The sequence below is a fragment of the Papio anubis genome, chromosome 11 (genome assembly GCF_008728515.1).
Source record: "Papio anubis isolate 15944 chromosome 11, Panubis1.0, whole genome shotgun sequence".
NCBI classification, from domain to species: domain Eukaryota; kingdom Metazoa; phylum Chordata; class Mammalia; order Primates; family Cercopithecidae; genus Papio; species Papio anubis.
Window position 1 is genome coordinate 85218557 of NC_044986.1, and position 17990 is coordinate 85236546.

The 17990-nt window shown below is 46.9% G+C and overlaps 1 protein-coding gene across 12 annotated transcripts in view; it reads right to left on the reverse strand.

The window, feature by feature from the left end:
- The window catches only part of ARHGAP22 (Rho GTPase activating protein 22), a 209503-nt gene that overhangs the window by 68669 nt on the left and 122844 nt on the right, over positions 1-17990 (reverse strand). The window contains exon 1 of one of the 12 annotated variants that reach the window (XM_009214418.4): positions 10795-11114. The exons of the other annotated variants lie outside the window; for them this stretch is intronic. Within the exon in view, the coding sequence (XP_009212682.2) occupies positions 10795-10846 (52 nt within the window). The 5' untranslated portion in view covers positions 10847-11114. Of the gene's footprint in view, positions 1-10794; positions 11115-17990 lie in introns of those variants that run through there. 12 annotated transcript variants of the gene reach the window in all.

A 17990-nucleotide genomic window follows, 5' to 3' on the forward strand; every position in this document is an offset into this window, starting at 1 on the left:
GGCTTTGAAAACCTGTGATATAATCCTAGATATCCAGAAAGCCATATGCATGTGCAGCGCTATGCCATTGTAGAGGAAAGACCTGAGAGGGCCTCTGTCTCCCATCTCTGACTGATTTTGAGTCCCTGTACAAGCAGGAAGGCAAGACTTTGGCAGAGTCACAAACTTCCTAAGCAATGGAAGTATGCCCCAACACACACACATACATGTGCAAACACACTCTCATCAAAGGGTAAAAGACTTATTGCTTCAAGACACTTAAGTATATTTCTGACAAATCATTGGCTGACCAATAAACTAACCAAGAGACTTGGGTAACTGCATACAACAGGGAACACAGATTTAATTCAGGAAATTCACTAAACAAAATAGCTACAACAGCAACCTGAGGAGGAAGGGTAAATCTGATTTGCAGAGTTGCTACATTATATTATTTACAATGTTCAGGTTTCAACAAAAGATTATAAGATACCCAAGAAAAATAGGTAAGTATGGCTCATACCCACACAAAATAACAGTCCATAGAAACTGTCCTTGACCTAGATGTTATACTTACTAGATAAAGTCTTCAAATCAGCTACTGTAAATATGTTCAAAGAACTAAAGGAAAGTATATCTAAATAATAAAACATAGTGTGACAATGATGTCCCACCAATTACAGAATGTCAATAAAGAAATAAAAATTATAAAAGAAACAAATATAAATTCTGGAGTTTAAAAGTACAATAACTGAAATACATAAATCACTATTCGGGCTTCAACAGCAGATTTGAGCTTATAGAAGAAAAAAAATCTGTGAACTTGAAGATAGGTTAATTGAAAATAGCCAGTCTGAGGTGCAGAAACTAAAAAATAATGAAGAAAAATGAACAGAACCTCAGAGATTGATGGGACACCATAAAACGTACCAAAATACACAAAATGAGAGTCCTAGAAGGAGATGGGAGAGAAAAAAAGGTAGAAAGAATATGTAAAGGAATGATGGTTAAAACTTCCCAAATTTGTTGAAAAAAAGAGATTTACACCTAGACATATCATAGTCAAACTGTCCAAAGACAAAGAATCTTGAAAAAAGCAAGAGAAAATACAAGAGATTCTCAATAAAACTAACAGCCGACTTCTCATCAGAAACCATGGAAACCAGAAGGCAATAGAACAACATTTTCAAAATACTGAAAGAGAAAAAAATGCCAGTCAACTAAGAATTCTACACCCAGCAAAACCATTATTCATAAATGGAGAAGACATTCTCAGAGAACTAAAAACCAAGAATATTCATTACTTTGTCCTAGCTGATCAGACCTACAAGAAATCCTAAAGGAAGCCCTTCAGGAAAAATAAAAGGGACGTTAGATGTTCATTGAAATCCTCATTAAGAAATGAAGAGCACATATATGATTAAACAAAAAAGACAAAATAAATGTATTTTTATAGCTCTTCTATTTAAAAGACAACTGCATAAAACAATACTTACAAAACTCCAATAATTCATAAAGATGTAATTAGTATGACAATAATGGCACAAATGAGTCAGGCAGCAGGGAGCACAAAGTCATATTGGAGCAAAGTTTCTGTAAATCAATAAAGTATTAATCTGAACTATATTTTTTTAAATTAAGAGGCTCATTGTAATCCCCAGAATAACCACTAAGAAAATAACTAAAAAAATACTGTGAAGAAACAATAAGGGAATTATATTGTCATGCTGGAAAATTTCTATTTAACACAAAAAGAAATCAGTAATGGAAAAATAGAACAAAAAAGATATAACATGTATAGAAAACAAATTCCAAAGTGGCTAACATAAATCTGTATTATCAGTACTTACATTAAATATAAATGGAACAAATACTCCAACAAAAAGGCAAAGATTGGCCAATAAATTTTTAAAATAATCAAACCATTACTGCTTATAAGAGACATATTACATTTAAAAACACAAGTAGGTTGAAAGTAAAATGATGAGAAAAGATATACCATAAAAACAATACCCAAAAGAGATCTAGAGTTGGTATACAAATATCAGACAAAATTGACTTTAAAACAAAAATGTTACTGGACACAAAGAGGATGAATATTTTATAATGATAAAAGAGTAGTTGCAGAAAGAAGATAATACAATTATAAACATGTATGACCCTATAAACAGAACCCCATAATTCACACGACAAGAATAAACAGAACTGAGGAGATTTTAATAATTGTTGGAGACTTCGATATCCTACTTTCAAAAATAAAACTAGGCAGAACATCAACAAGGAAACAGAAGACTTGAACAACATAAGGAATCAAGCAGACCTAACATACAACTGTAGAATGCTCCACCTTATAACAGCAGTATGCACATTCTTCTCAAATGCACACAGAACATATTTGAGGATAGACCATTTACTGAATCATAAAGTAAGCCTTAAAAATTTTTAAGGATTAACCAAAACAAAGTTTGAAAGTCTATTCACTGACTATCAAGGAATGAAATTAGAAATCAATGAAAAAGGACATTTGAGAAATTCACAAATATGTGGAAACTGAACAACTCCCTTCTAAATACTCAAAGAAGCTGATCACAGTGGCATCTGTGCTAGCATCTTTGGGTACTTGGGGTGAGTTGGGACGTGTAGTCCCAACTATTCAAGAGGCTAAAGCAGGAGGATCGCTTGAGCCCAGGAGTTAGATGCAGCAGTTAGCTATGACTGCTAACTGCAGTTAGCAGTTAGCTATGCCACTGCATTCCAGCCTCCGTGACAGAGCAAGACCTTAATTCAAAAAACAGAACAAAAAAACTAGAAAAATAGGAAAAATTAAAAAATCAATAAAAACAAAAGTTGGTTCTTTGAAAAATTTACCAAGTTTGACAAACTTTAGCTAGACTGACCAAGAAAAAAAGAAAATTATTAAGATCAGGAATGACATAGGGAACATCACTACCAAACTTATAGAATAAAACAGATTGTAAGGGATAATATGAAAAAGAATTTGTGGCCAGGTACCATGGCTCACACCTGTAATCCCAGCACTTTGGGAGGCCAAGACAGGAGCATTGCTTGAGGTTAGAAGTTTGAGACCAGCTTGGGCAACACAGTGAGATCCCATCTCTAAACTTTTTTTAATTAAAAATTAGCCCGGTGTGGTGGTATGTGCTTAACTCCCACCTACTTGGGAGGCTGAGGCAGGAGAATTGCTGGAGCCCAGAGGTTCGAAGCTACAGTAAGCCATGATCGTACCACTGGACTCCAGCCTGGGTGACAGAGCAAGACCCTGTCTCAGAAATGAATAAATAAATAAACAAAACCCATAACTGTTTGCCAACAAATTAGATGACTTAGATAAAGGAGACAAATTCCTAGAAAGGCACAAACTACCAAAACCAACTGAAAAAGAAATTTAAAATCTGTATTACTGAACATTTTAAGAATTAATACCAAATGTTCACAAACTCTTTCAAGAAACAGAAGAGAGGGAACAGTTCTCAATTCCTCCTATGCAGCCAGTAGTCTTCTGATATGAAAAACCAAGACCACAGACCAATATCTCTTATAAATACAGACCGATGTCTTTTATAAATACAGATACAAAACTACAGACCAGTATCTCTTATAAATACAGATACAAAAATCCTCAAGAAAAACTAGCAAAATACAATCCAAATCTACTGATGAATGGATAAACAAAATGTGGTATATTCATACTATGGAATATTAGTCTTAAAAAGGAATGAAGTAGCCATACATATATGAACCTTGAAAACATCATGCTAAGTGAAAGAAGTCAATCACAAAAATACAACATATTTATTATATGAAAATAGTTTCATGGTTGTCTAGGCTGCAGGGCTGGGGACAAGGGAATACGGAGAGGGTTGTCTCCGGAATGAGACGTGACTACTAATGGGCATGGGGTTTCTTTCCGGGGTGATGACAATGTTCTAAAATTAGACTTTGGTGATAGTTACATAACTCTGTGACTATATTAAAAACTGCTGAATTGTATAAATTCAAATTCAATTCAATTGAACTAATTTCTATAATACACAAAATACACCTCAATACAGCTATTTAAAAGAGTCCAGTGATAGGATGTTTAGGAGAAGAGCCAGCAAAAGACAACTTAGGCAGGATAAGCATTAGCTACATAGCTGGCTGGGGGTGGGCGATAGGCAGAGATATTTTAGGGGTACATTTCATTGAGATATTCCCCATTTTGGTTCCAGGATTCCTGAAGGAGGGTCCCCTACAGGTACAAGGACCACAGAGTAACAAGATGAGAAAACACACCTCCAAGCCTGTTCTTCCTCCTCCCTTCAGGAGTTCAGGCCTCTGAAGCTCTCCAGGAGGCTTGCTGCCCTAAGGGCCGAGGTCAGGGACTTAGGGCTTCCCCAGGATTGGTTCGTCTCTGGAGCCATAAGAGCCAACCCCCTAACCCTGGAGCCCAGCAGCGTTGACCCTGTTGAGCCCCCATCCTCCAGCTGAAAGGCCACAGGACTCATCTCCAAGCAGGTAGGAGGGGGCGCCAGGACTTCTCGTGTCCTGTTGCTAGGTGCATACAGCAGTTCTGGGTTTCCTTGGGGAAACATCAAGGTTCAAGCCACTAGGGACCTAGAGATCATCGAGTCACACCTGTTTCCCTCTTTCCAGATAAAGAAACTAAAGAAACTGAGGTTCTGAGTGGCAGGGAGCTGGGACGACTGCTGGGCTTTCTGACAGTCTTGAGGCCTGCATGCCTGTCCCCATTACAGGTGGGAGGGCAGAGGCTCAGAGGGGTGAAGGGGAGGCCTGGCTAGGAAATGAAACCAAATTTCTCTGCTGGATGCTGGTTCCCTTTCTGAAAAACCCCCAGGGCTGCTGTGCAGGACACCGAGTGGAGAAGAAGTCACAAAGAGCGGCCCTTCTCAGAAATGGAGTGGGGCCAGAAGCCTCGAGGCTCAGTCTCCTGAGCATGGCCTGCAGGACGGCAAGGCTCAACCACATCCCAGCATGTGGTTCCAGGCCTCACATCTGTCCATGTCAGCCCACCACTGCCTTCAAAATCAAGTCAGACATGAGGGCTGCCACTTCGCCTGGCCCCTGCCAGCCTTCCCAGCAGCAAGCATAAGACAGAGTCTGCCCTGGCCTTCAAGGAGCTTCTGACTCAGTGAGGGAACAGATTGTGCAAAGTAATGACACATGTATATTTACACATTATGGTAAGTGTTTTAAAGGAAAAATACACAATGGCAAGTGAGCAAATAACAGGGGTCAGAAAAGGCCTCTCAGGAAATAGTGACACTTAGGCCCAGACAAACGAGGAGCAAGGTGACTTCAGGCAGAGAGAAATGAGGAAAGCAAAAGCAGGCCACGTGTAAGAGGAGGATGGGGATGTGGGGAGCTGGAGACCACAAGGCCGGCAGTGAATGGCACTGAGAATCAACTGTCACTGCTGCTGGAACCACTGAGCATGCATAAGTAGGGAGCAGTGAGACCCCGCAGGTGACCTGCACAGCCACACTGGCTACTGGAGAAGGGACTGGAGTTGGGGAGGGTCCACGTGGGAGAGGCCACTGCAGCAGATGGGGCCGCAGGTGCTGGCACAGCATAGAGACAGCAGAAAGATTCAAGTGCACTTTGGAAATAGAACTGGCAGGACATGGGGATGGCAAATTGGAGAAGGAAGAAATTGAGAGTTCAGTTTTAGCCCGATTAGCTTTGGCCAATCTGTAGCCCAGGAGACATCCAATGGAGATGTCCAGGGGCCAGAGGCCTGAGCCAGGAAAATGACTGAAGATTCTGATGAGTTTGCCAGCCAGAGGGCCGAGCAAGCAAGCAAGGAACATCAGAATGTGCAGGCCCCTGGGGACAGGAGCAGAGACAGAATGGGAGAGCAGGAGGCAGCCACTGTGCTGGCCTGAGGACTGTGGTTCCCTGAATGCTGCAGCGGAACAGCAAAACCAGTCCTATCACCCAGTCAGTGACAGCCATGCCTCCTGCCCTCTTCCTCCAAGACAGAGCAGGGCACTCTGTCCACTCATCTTGCACCAGACCAGCAGCAGCATTCCTGCCCAGGCCCACTGGCCTCTGTACCCTGGCTACTGAGCACCCCAGTGAGCCCATGCCTGGCAGAGCCTATACTTTGTTCACTAGCAAAGGGCCACAGGGCCTGCAGGAACCCATGCCCAGAGCTCATCTATTACAATGCAGTGATAAACATAGTGAACTGCCACCAGGATCTGCTGGGTGTTGGGTGACCCAACGATAGGCTGGGTCGAGCCAGCAGGTGAGCTCGATGGCTTCCTGTCTCTGCCCATACTCTGCTCTTGCTAGTGTTCACAAGTACAGATTTTTGTGCCAGTGTGGTGCCAGGCCACATAGGTGACAAGGTGATCACAAGCGGCAGACCCAGGCTCACCGCACCAAAGGGAATGAAATGAACTGGACCTGATGTCTGGGGCTCAGAGGTGGCAGAGGCCACCTGCCCAAGCTCGGCTGCCCTCAGGCCCATTTGATGGCATCTTGAGAGGAAGTGGTGTGGTGTGGAGACCAGAGAGATCCAGGCTGCGTGGTCCGGGGAGCCTGGGAGGGGGAAGGGGGAACACAGTGCCACCAAGGCTGGGAAGCTGAGCCTTTTCTGCAGCCAGTGTGGGGCCAAAGTGGGGTTTGAGGAGGACCATAGTGTCATCAGAGCTGTGGATAGATGCCAGCTTGGGCAGTGGACTAGAAGGGGCAAGGGTGAACACAGGATGGCCAGCCAGAAGCAGTGCCATCAAGGTGATAAGTCGACGAGGGAATGCACAGGTGCTGCGGTGGCCTTGAAGGCAGGAGCACAGGAGCCAGCAGCCTTTGGTTGTGAGAAATGAAGAAGAGGGCAGGGTCGAGAGCCAGGAAAGCAGGAGAAGCGGCAGTGGGAGTGCAGGACCGCACTGGAGTCTGATGAGGGGCTCTGGATCTGCAGGCCACAGACAGGCTCCGCAAAGCATGCAGGGGGAATTTCAGGGACATTTGTTTAGAGGCAAGCACAGTCACCAGGGCCTCGAGGGAGACAGCTCAGAAGGTGAACAAATTGACAGCCAAAAGCCGGCAGGGCAGGGCTGCCTTCAGCCCTAGTTCTGCTGTTCCGCTGCATCATTCGGGGAGCCACAGTCCTCAGGCAGCCCTCAGCAGCCCAGGAGGGGCCTAAGGGGGAGTAGGCTCAGAGGTGCTCAGAGCGTCAGGACTGGTCACCTGGTCCAGTGCAGATGACCTCATTCAAGGCAGAGCCTGACAGCAGGGCTAGGATGAGTGGGAAGGAGGACAAAGGGGAGTCAGGGCTGGGCACGCTGTTCCCTGGTGCTGGGAATGGAGGGGAGGAACAATAGGCAGGGCTTATGGAGCATAGAGGGGGACAAGGAATTGGCCTTGTTGGTTTCATTTTTGAATTTTTGGATGACCAACTCAGACAGGTTTATGGGCTGACAGGAGTTGATGGGAGGGAGGGTGAGGATGTCGGGAAGAGCACAGGGCCTCGTCATGGGCAAAACCCCAGAAGGCAAGGGACAGCTGCTACTGCTGAGAGCAGTGGGAAGGATGAGGGGCGAAGAGCTCCAGAGGCAACTGGAGATGAAGCGGTGGCAGAGAATGAGCGCGTGTCAGGATCTAAGGGCCTACCAGTCCGCTCCTGCCCCTCACCGCCCTGCAACAAAAGCTGACTCCATGTTGTGCTCCAGTACCACCTTCTTCCTCCAAATCTCCACCTTGGGTAACAATGCAAAGCTGAAGAAAATGAAATTTGCCACCAAACAGACCCATCACAGAGCTCTAAATACAGATGCATCTGGAAACATGCCCCAGAAACAATACCCTCAGAGTTCAGACAAGTACATGAGCCCTCTGCTTTTAGGGGAGGCTCATCCTCTACAAATCAGATCCTGCTCACTGACCTTTTAGCTTTTTGGGAGCACCTGGAACCCAGGAGTTCTCTATGTGTGACAACCTGTCTTGCATATGATATTAACTGGGATTAACGCCACAGCATATCATACCCTTTCCCCCCGAAAAAGGCACGCAACAATCCCTCCCCAGACCCACTGTGCCCACCTGCAGCTTTGCAGCCAGCAGGAGATCAAGGAGCTTCTGGATAAAGCCCAGGATTTGGGTTTTAAACGCACGATAATGACACCTACTAATGTGGCTCTGGCTCTTGATATATTTTTGCTGCTCTCTTCATGAGATTATAGAATATTTGAGCTTTTCTACTTTATCAAGTAGATTTTTACACAGGGACAAACGTGCGAAAATGTTCTGTTGTAAGAGTTTGATTCAGAAACATCCAAGAATGAAATCAATAAGAACAATTGTCTTAGCTGTTGCTTTAATTGAAATGATATCAATAATTAATGGACTCTCTAAATGTACATACACATCTCTAGGCTAGAGAGTCAGATAGCTCCTTAGGTGGGTGGCAAGAGCTAAACACACACGGATACATACACAGACATACTGTGTTACTGCTATTACAACTGAACAGTTTAATGTCCAAAGCAGCGTTTCTCAAAGTGTGTCCACACATATGGGTGCCGTGAAATGTTCTATGAAAAGAAGGTTCCTCAGGCAAAGGTGTGGAGACCATACCTACAATCCACCTGACTTAGCGGGCACAACTGTGCCAGTGTGGCAAAGGCTCTGTTTGCTGTGAAAAATCCTCCAAACTTTCATAATTCCTGACATCTAAGATTATTTGACCAAATAACCCCTCCCGTGTTTATTGCAGAACTAATTGTGAACAATGGTTCAGACTGTCCACCACCCAGCCAGCCTGGCCACAAGGGTTCAAATTTGTTAAGTGAGCCTGCAGCATTTAAACCCTTGGAGATTTTGTACACTAAGAGATCAAACATCTGTCTTCCTTGAACCACAGACTCTCCAACAATTGCATGGGTTCTCTCCTCCCTGCCAGGCAGTGGCTGGTCATCCACTCTGGCACCACAGTGCTCCCCACACACTTGGCCAGTTTGGCTAACTTCCATGGGCTGCAGAACCTTGTAGGCACTTCAGACTCAGTGCCTACTCCCAGGCTGCTGTGGCCAGCCGTCTCTCGGGTGGGTGGGAGGGTAGGGCCAAGCTGGGGAGCACTCCTGGACCAGGCTTGTTCCTTACCTGGATTGGTGAAGCCAGCAGCTGGCCTTGGGGGTCCACAGCCCCAGAGGACAGACCTAAGCAAGAGGAGGTGCCCCTGGCTCTTTTCTGAGGCTGCTTAATGAGTCTATGTCCTCCCTAACCAAGGCTTTGTAAACCCACCCTTGCTTTTGGGACACCCTTTGCCATGTTTACTGAGGAGGGGTCAGGAGAGACTAAAGCTGCTCGTCCAGGCCCTGGCGGGGGTGAAATCCTGGGCTCTGACCTGCCCTCGGGGAGCATGCAGCAAGACATTGCCCTCTGAATCCTACTGCAGCCCTAGCTATTGTCATAGTGAAGACACCGCACACAGGGCTCTTGGGCCCTGCTTCCAAGAACGAAGCCTCATGTGCAAAATTCTTTTTCATTCTGTCTATAATCAGAAGTCGAGAAAACTGTTGCTCTGGGACAATGAGAACCTTGCAACTACAGCACTCATATTTTTCACTTGGTTTTGGTTGCAAAGAGGCTCAACCACAGATCCTACCTCATGGCCAGATTAACTGGGTTCCATTTTCCCTTGACTTGTCTACTTCCTGTGTAAATGTAGGGTCCTGTTTAGGTTTTTAAATAGTTAAGTATTATACATGTTATAAGCTACTTCAAACCCTTTGTGAAACCAGCCTGTACATTCTCACCCGGACAAGGTCGAAGGCTGTCTGACCTTTTCTGTATCTGGATGCAGAATACACTTACTGGAGGAAGGAAGACCTGGTGCTCATTCTGGCAGAGCCTGCCTTACCCTATATGGTTTACAGGCAAGGCTTCCCAGACTCACCTGGCCGTAGGAGTCACTTGGGGAACTCCTTAAACACACAGTTTCCCGAGACCTTCCCCAGAGCCTATCCAGCAGGCCAGGGTGGGGCCTGGGAATCTGCATGCTTAATAAGCGCGGCAGGTGAGTGTTAGGGTCAAGTGAGTTTAGGGAGCGCTGCCGGAAAGGCATGCACCACTATGTCCCCAACGATCAACAGGGATCATTTCAGTCAGTCAAGGGTTAAGTCGGCTGGGCCCCAGAGCCCCCGGGAGGCCGGACCTCCGGCGGCCGCCAACGTCCTAAGCGCCAACGTCCTAAGCGTGTTTCTGGGCTTTGGGCCCTCTCCAAGACTGCTGCATTCCTCAAGCAGCTCTGCTCGCAGGTTCCGCCGCGACTTTTGGAAAACTCTGAGTCAGGGCCCCACCGTCCAAGTTTGTGACAGAGGCGGGCGAGAATGAATGGTTCGTCTCCCGGCGGTTAAGCCGCAGGGGCGGCGCAGGGCGCGGACCAGGCTCGCGGTGCAGAGACCTGCAGGCGGATCTGGGCGCCGGGGGTTCCTCCGCCCAGGCCGTGGACTTGGCGGACCTGCAGCCGGCGCCGCGGCCAGCCCCGGGCCCTGAAGGGCGGACCCTCCCCTCGGCTTTACCCACTCCCGCCCAGGGGCCGGACCCCACCCCCACTCCCAGATGGGGACCGAGGAGCCCCGGGATGCGCCTCCGCGCCCCGAGTCAGGGGGAGGCTCCCCTTCCAAAGTTAGGAGACTCAGCGGAGCAGCAGCCGCCGCACCTAAGCCGTTTCCAAAGCTGAGGCAGGTGCGGGCGGCTCTGGACACCCGGTGGCGAGTCCCCGAGGCGGGGCTGGCAGCCTCTGGCGGCGGCCACAGGGAGCGAGGCGCACGTGCGCGCCAGAGTTACCTTTGGGCGCTCGCAGGTGTCCTCTCCAGTCCTTGCAGCAGCACAGCCCCATGGCAGCCGCCCGCAGCCCCGCCGCTGGGCTCCTCTCCCCGCCTGCCGCCTGCGCCCCTGGGCGGCGCGGCCGAGGTCCGGCCCACGGGCAGTGCCCAGCCGGGCGCAGGGTGCGCGGGGCCGCCGGCCCGCGGCTCCCGGGCCCTCACACTCCACCGCGGCCCCGCGCCGCGGGCATCCCGGCCTCCGGGCAGACCCTGCTAATCAATACGAGAACGCGCAGATCGCGCCCGCCGCGCCGCTGCCCGCTTTTATCTCCGCGCGCCGGGGCGGCCCCGCGCCGCTCCCTGCCCTCGCCGGCGCCCTCCCCACGGCCCGTTACTCTCCCGGGGTGCCGGGCCGCGCGCTCGCCCAGGAGCCGCCAGGGGGCGCCGCGGAGCCGGGGCTGCCTCCGTTTCCCTGGGAGCCAAGCAGGCGTTGGGGGCCACACCGGCCTGGCCTCCCCGCGCAGAATCGGAAGAAGGGGCGCCCTCGCTGTGCAAGGGAGACTCCCCCGCCAGCATCCTCTGGGCAGTCATCTCAAGGATGACTTGGTCGGGGGTGTTCAGGACCACTGAGCTCTCAGTTTCCCAGCTCACCTGTACTGTGCAGTAGTAGGAAGAGGGAGTGTTTGCCCAGCCTATCCTCAGACCTGGCGGGCTACCTGTGAGCTGTGTGACTTTGGATAAGTCATCTCCCCTCTGAAACTGTTTCCTCACCTGAAAAGTGAGGGAAATGATAGCGGTTCAGATGCTACTTAGCACAAATTAAGAATTAAGTTATTCAAACTCTTTCTGTGCCCAGTTTCCCCACCTATAAAACAGAGAAGATAACAGAAACTGCTTCACCGGATGGTCGTGGCAATTAAATGAGTTGATATATGCAAGGACTTAGAACCCAAGTGGCCTGTAGCTAAGTGTTTTGCAAGTGTGAGCTATCGTCATTATCAAGTCTTGGCGAGGATTTGGGCACTTTTTCATGAGAGTGTTTGGTGCAATCACCTTGGAAGGTAACATGGAAGCTGCTTTATTAAAACTAAAAATGCTGATGCCCTGGGAGCAAGCTGTCTTATTTCTTCATATGTACCACATGGAAATGTGTGCCCACATGCCCAGGAAAGTCTATAGAAGGTTATTCACGGCAGCCTTGCTTGTGGTTGCAAACAGTTGGAACCACCAAAATGTTCATCAGTAAAAGAATTATTGGCCAGGCCTGGTAGCTCCTGCTTACGATCCCAGTACTTTAGGAGGTCAAAGTAGGTGGATCACTTGAGCCCAGGAGTTTGAGACCAGCCTGGGCAACAGGGTGAAATCCCTTCTCTTCTAAAAATACAAAAATTAGCAGTGCATGGTAGCGCACACCTGTAATTGCAACTACTCAGGAGGCTGAGGCACGATAATCACTTGAACTCAGGAGGTGACGGTTGCAGTGAGCCGAGACTGGGCCACCACACTCAAGCCTGGGTGACAGAGTGAGACTCTGTCTCAAAACAAACAAACAAATGAAAGAATTATCAAATACGTTGAAATTTTCATAAGATGGTATATGATATAAAAGGAGAGTGCTATGGCTGAATGTGTGAGATGTATGGATTCATGGCACTTATGTAAAACACATACCCATACTCACAAAATATTACTATAGTGTTCACTCTATGCCATGTTCTGTTCTAGGCCCTTGGGCCTAGAAAAATATATGGGAGAAAAACAGGAAAACAGAAGTGGTTCCCTTTGGGGAGAGGGTGGAACAAGAATGGAGTAAAGTGAGTGTCGAGAGACTTTGGCTTTTTTATAATGGCCTCATTCTGTAAAAGGAAAACATAATCCTGTATTATTGTGTAACTAAATAATCAATTTACTTTGACTGAAATAATTATATTTTTAAGTGTTTGGCACAGAGTAGGCTTCTTCATGTAAGGTTCTTTGTCACCCCCCAGTTTCTAGGATCTGTTCTTGACCCTGAAGCAGGGCTGTGGTCCAGCTCTGATGGCCTTGACTTGAGTGGAATTTTCTCCCTCCCTCCCTACCACAATTCCATTTGGGGAGAACAGAGGTGGTCTCAGAGGAGAATCTCAGTAAGGGCAGGCTGGAAAGCAGAGGCTGCCCAAGGCACGGAGCAGAAGAGTTAAATAAATGTGGGGGCAGGAAAGAATGACTTAGAGCAGGGAAGAGGTTTTCCCGGGAGTTAAGTCTTCATTCAAAGGAGAGATTAACAACAGCGGGGCAGATTTCTGCCTCCCTCCCTCTCCTTTAACTCCTCAGAAAGACCAGGGTGAGGCTTTGGGGAGAGAGAAGGGTTGTCCTGCATTAGATCCGGAAAGAAAGATGTTTTCACTTCATGACATGTAGGCGGGGGTTACAAAGAGAGAGTAACTGAGAAAAAACAGAGAGACCTGACTTCTGGTTGCTGCCAAGTCATTTTAAACAGTTTTAGCACCAGGCAAGATCACTTAGTCACAGCGGGCTTAATGAGGCCCCAGGAATTCCAAGCTAGAGCTCCCTGCATTCAGGGAGAGCATCTGCGGGGAGCGAGCCCCTCGGGTGATTGTCCAACGGCCAAGTCCTACATTTGGAAAGCAAGATTTAAAAGAAAACATCACAGCGGCCATTGTGGGCCGCTTGTTTATCTTTCTAAGAGGAAGTAGCAAAGCAGGATCGTTTCAAATGAGCCTATTATAAAGGGTCAACGTCCCTATTGAACAGTTTAAATATATTTTGGGATACTCGACTTTTCAAAGTGGCTTTAAATATCAACTCCCAAGGCAGTTCAGTAGACAAATAGGAAGGCAAGGGCTTCTTGTTTTATTGCCTTTGGTTTCACACACTTTAATTCCTAATTACACATTATCTTTTTATGGTTTTTTAGTTGTGTGTTCTTCCTCAAGGGGGAAGGAAAATAACATGCACTATATGTTTCCCACCATGTGCCAGGCAACTCACAAAGGTTATCTCAGTTAACCACAGGACAACCGCATGAAGCAGATGCCATGAGATTCAATTTACAAAGGAAGAAACTAATGTTCAGAAAGGTGAAGAGACTTCCCCGAGACCAATGAGGTAGTAAGTGGCAGAGCCAAGATGGATGGGTGGATGAATGGATGGGTGCATGGATGGATGGATGGGTGGATAGATGGGTAAATGGATGGATGGATGGATGGATGGATGGATGGATGGATGGATGGATGGAGAAATTGATATTTGGATGGAGGTGTAGGTAGGTGAATAGATGGATGGATGGGTGGATGGTTGGTTGAATGGAGGTGTGGATAGGTGAATAGATGAATGGATGAGTGGATAGATGGATGGTTGCATGAAGGGGTGGATAGGTGAAGAGATGGATGGATGGATGGATGGATGGATGGTTGGTTGGATGGAGGTGTGGATAGGTGAATAGATTGATGGAGGGGTGGAGGGATGGTTGAATGGATGTGTTTCATAGGTGAATAGAAGGATGGATGATGGATGGTTTAATGGTTAAATAAACAGAATAATGGGTAGTATTTTCCTAGTTAGGCCTAAAGTCATGGGCTGCAACTGGCAAAGCACCCACTTAGCATAGACTTTGTCTGAAAAACCAAATTCCCTGAACATAGTTCTGCCACCCAAATTGATCATGACCCCAAACTAACGAGAATTGAGCCAAAACATCAAGATCACACATGCTGCAAGGCTCTAGCTGTGCTCAAGCTGCCTTGCTCCAGAAGAAGGGACAGAGGTGGGAGGCTCTAGGACATGTTTCCCAGCAGGAAGGCCAACCTCCAACCCACCACCAGGCACAGGGCAGAAGAGCTAGAGCCAGGTGGTGGATATCCAGTGGGCACAGTGGGCTCTGGGAGGAGGCTGGATGCTAGCTTTGAGGACAAAGTTTCCATGGGATAAAGGCTGCCCATTCATCCAGAGCTCTACCTCCTGCCACTTTATTTTTCTGGGAAACCCACAGTTGGGTGGTGAGAATGTAGAGTTGCTTCTAGGGGGTGCTGCTACTGGGATCCTGAAGCCTGTGCAGCCTGAGCCCCTGGTCCCAGATATGCCCCAGGCCATTCAAGGATTTTCTTAGGAGACTCAGGACATGTCCTCTGTAGTTCCAATGCAGGAGTCTGGATTGCTCCTCCCCAGAATATCCAAGGCACCCTCACAGCACTATCTCAGGTGTGAGCTCAGCCTTGGGTAGCTCAGGGGAAGAGTATAAATGGGAGTGTACCATCTTAGTCACAAGCATAGCTTAGGGAGTCTATGATGATCATTCTTTCCTTCACTCACGTACAAATGATGATTGAACACAGCTGAATGCCTGACACAAAGCCAGTCCAGTGTGGGGCGGGGGATAGGAGGTTACCCTGGGAGCTGTAGGGGACAGAAAGCCAGTCTGCCAAGGGTGGTGAAGAAAACTCTGAGGAGGAGGATGCTTTGAGGTGGGACCTGGGCTGCGAGGAGGGGTCCAGCACCTTAGGGGATGGCACAGGAATGGTCTCTGATATGGTGTAGACGTGTGTCCCTCCAAATCTCATGTTGAAATATGACCTCCAGTGTTGAAGGTGGGCCTAGTGGGAGGTGTTTGGGTCATGGGGCAGATGACATGAGAGCTGGTTGTTTAAAAGGGTATGAGAACTCCTCCTTTCTCTCTCTCTCTCTCTGTTGCTTTCTTGCCATTGGACATGTATGCTCCCCTTTGCCTCCTGCCACGATGGTAAACTTCCTGAGGCCTTCCCAGAAGCCAAGCAGATGTTAGTGCTATGCTTGTACAGCCTGCAGAACTGTGAGCCAAAATAAACCTCTTTTCCTTATAAGTGACCCAGTCTCAGGTATTCCTTTATAGCAATTCACATGGACTACACAGTCCTCCAATGGGTGGAGTAGTATCCCATTAAGAACTTCCTCTTTACTCGGATGGGGGGAGTCACAACATGGCATTTAGGGTAGGAGATATGATGCAGCCTGTGATTCTGACTGGCTGGCCTGGTGGCTAGAGTGAGATAGGGACTGGAAAGGGGAGACTGGAGCAGAGAGAAAGCAAAGATGCAAAAGGCATAAGCCAGGTGAGAGATATGGGCCAAACACAGGTTGGAGGAGATGGAGACCAGGCAGGGCAATGTGTTAGCTCGGGGGCCCCAGCCAACCACGTCTTCCAGTTCTTGCATCTTATGTAACCCCCTCCCTCGAATCTAGGCTGCCCTATGAGCTGCTTTAATTGACAGAAGGTAGCAGAAGTGACTCTGGACCAATTTTAGGTCTAAGTCCTGAGAAAACTTGGCAGCTTCTGCTTTTCCTTGACTTTAGTGAAAGCACTCCCTTGTAAACAGTGGAACTGTCCTGAGACTATTGTGCTGCAAGAACCCCAACGTAGCAATGTGGAGAGGCCAAATGGAGAACTGAGGTCCAAGCCAGCAACCACACTGACTTCCAGCTCTGGGAGTGAGGCTGTCCTGGAAGTGGATTCTCTAAGTGATACCATGTGGAGCAGAGAGAAGCTGTCCCCACCAAGCCATGGCCACACTGCAGAACAGTGAGCAAATAAAGAAAATGTGTTTTGTTTTTAGCATGGTACTGGTATAAAAATAGGCATATAGACCAATAGAACAGAATGGAGAATCCAAAAATAAAGCCAAATACTTACAGTCAATTGATCTTCAACAAAACAAACAAAACATAAAGTAGGGAAAGAACACCCTATTCAACAAATGGTGCTGGGATCATTGGTAAGCCACACGTAGAAGAATGAAACTGGATCCTCATCTCTCACCTTATATAAAAATCAACTTGGCTGGGCTCGGTGGCTCACTTCTGTAATCCCAGCACTTTGGGAGGCCAAGGCGGGCAGATTACCTGAGGTCAGAAGTTCGAGACCAGCTTTGCTAACATGGTGAAACCCCATCTCTACTAAATATACAAAAATTAGCCAGGCGTGGTGGCGGTCGTCTGTATTCCCAGCTACTTGGGAGGCTGAGGCAGAAGAATTGCTCGAATCCAGGAGGCAGAGGTTTCAGTGAGCCAAGATCGCACCACTGCACTCCTCGCTGAGAGGCAGTGCAAGACTCTCTCAAAAAAAAAAAAAAAAAAAAAAAAAAAAAAATTCAATTCAGGATGGATCAAAGACTTAAATCTAAGACCTAAAACTGTAAAAATTCTAGAAGATAACATTGGAAAAACCTTCTAGACATTGGCTTAGACAAAGACTTCGTCTAAGTTTTTGACCAAAAACCCAAAAGCAAATGCAACAAAAACAAAGATCAATAGATGGGACTTAATGAAACTAAAACACTTCTGTATAGCAAGAGAAACAATCAGCAGAGTAAAAAGACAACCCACAGAGTGGGAGAAAATCTTTGTGATCTTAACATCTGACAAAAGACTAACATCCAGAATCTAAAAAGAACTCAAACAAATCAACAAGAACAAAACAAACAATCCCATCAAAAAGTGGGCTAAGGACACAAACAGACAATTCTCAAAAGAAGATATACAAATGGCCAACAAGCAAATAGAAAAATGCTCAACATCACTAATGATCAGGGAAATGCAAATCAAAACCACAATGCAATACCGCCTTACTCTCGCAAGAAGTGGCCGTAACAAAAAAAATAAAAATAAAATAGATGTTGGTGTGGATGTGGTGAAAAGCAAACACTTCTACACTGCTGGTGGGAATGTAAACTAATACAACCACTATGGAAAACAGTGTGGAGATTCCTTAAAGAACTAAAAGTAGAACTGCCATTTGATTCAGCAATCCCACTACTGTCTATCTATCTAGAGGAAAGTAAGTCATTATATGAAAAAGATGCTTGCACACACATTTATAGCAGTGCAATTCACTATTGCGAAAATATAGATCCAGCCCAAATTCCCATAAATCAATGAGTGAATAAAGAAAATGTAGTATATAAATACCATGGAATACTTCTTAGCCATAAAAAGGAATGAAATAATGGCATTTGCAGCAATTTAGGTGGAACTGGAGACCATTATTCTAAGTGAAGTAACTCAACAATGGAAAAGCAAAATCGTATGTTGTCACTCATAACTGGGAGCTAAGTTATGAGGATGCAAAGGCATAAGAATGATACAATGAACTTTGGGCAATGGGGGAAAAGGGGGGAGGAGGGGGAGGGATAAAAGACTACACACTGGGTACAGTGTGCACTGTTCAGGTGATGGGTGCACCAAAAT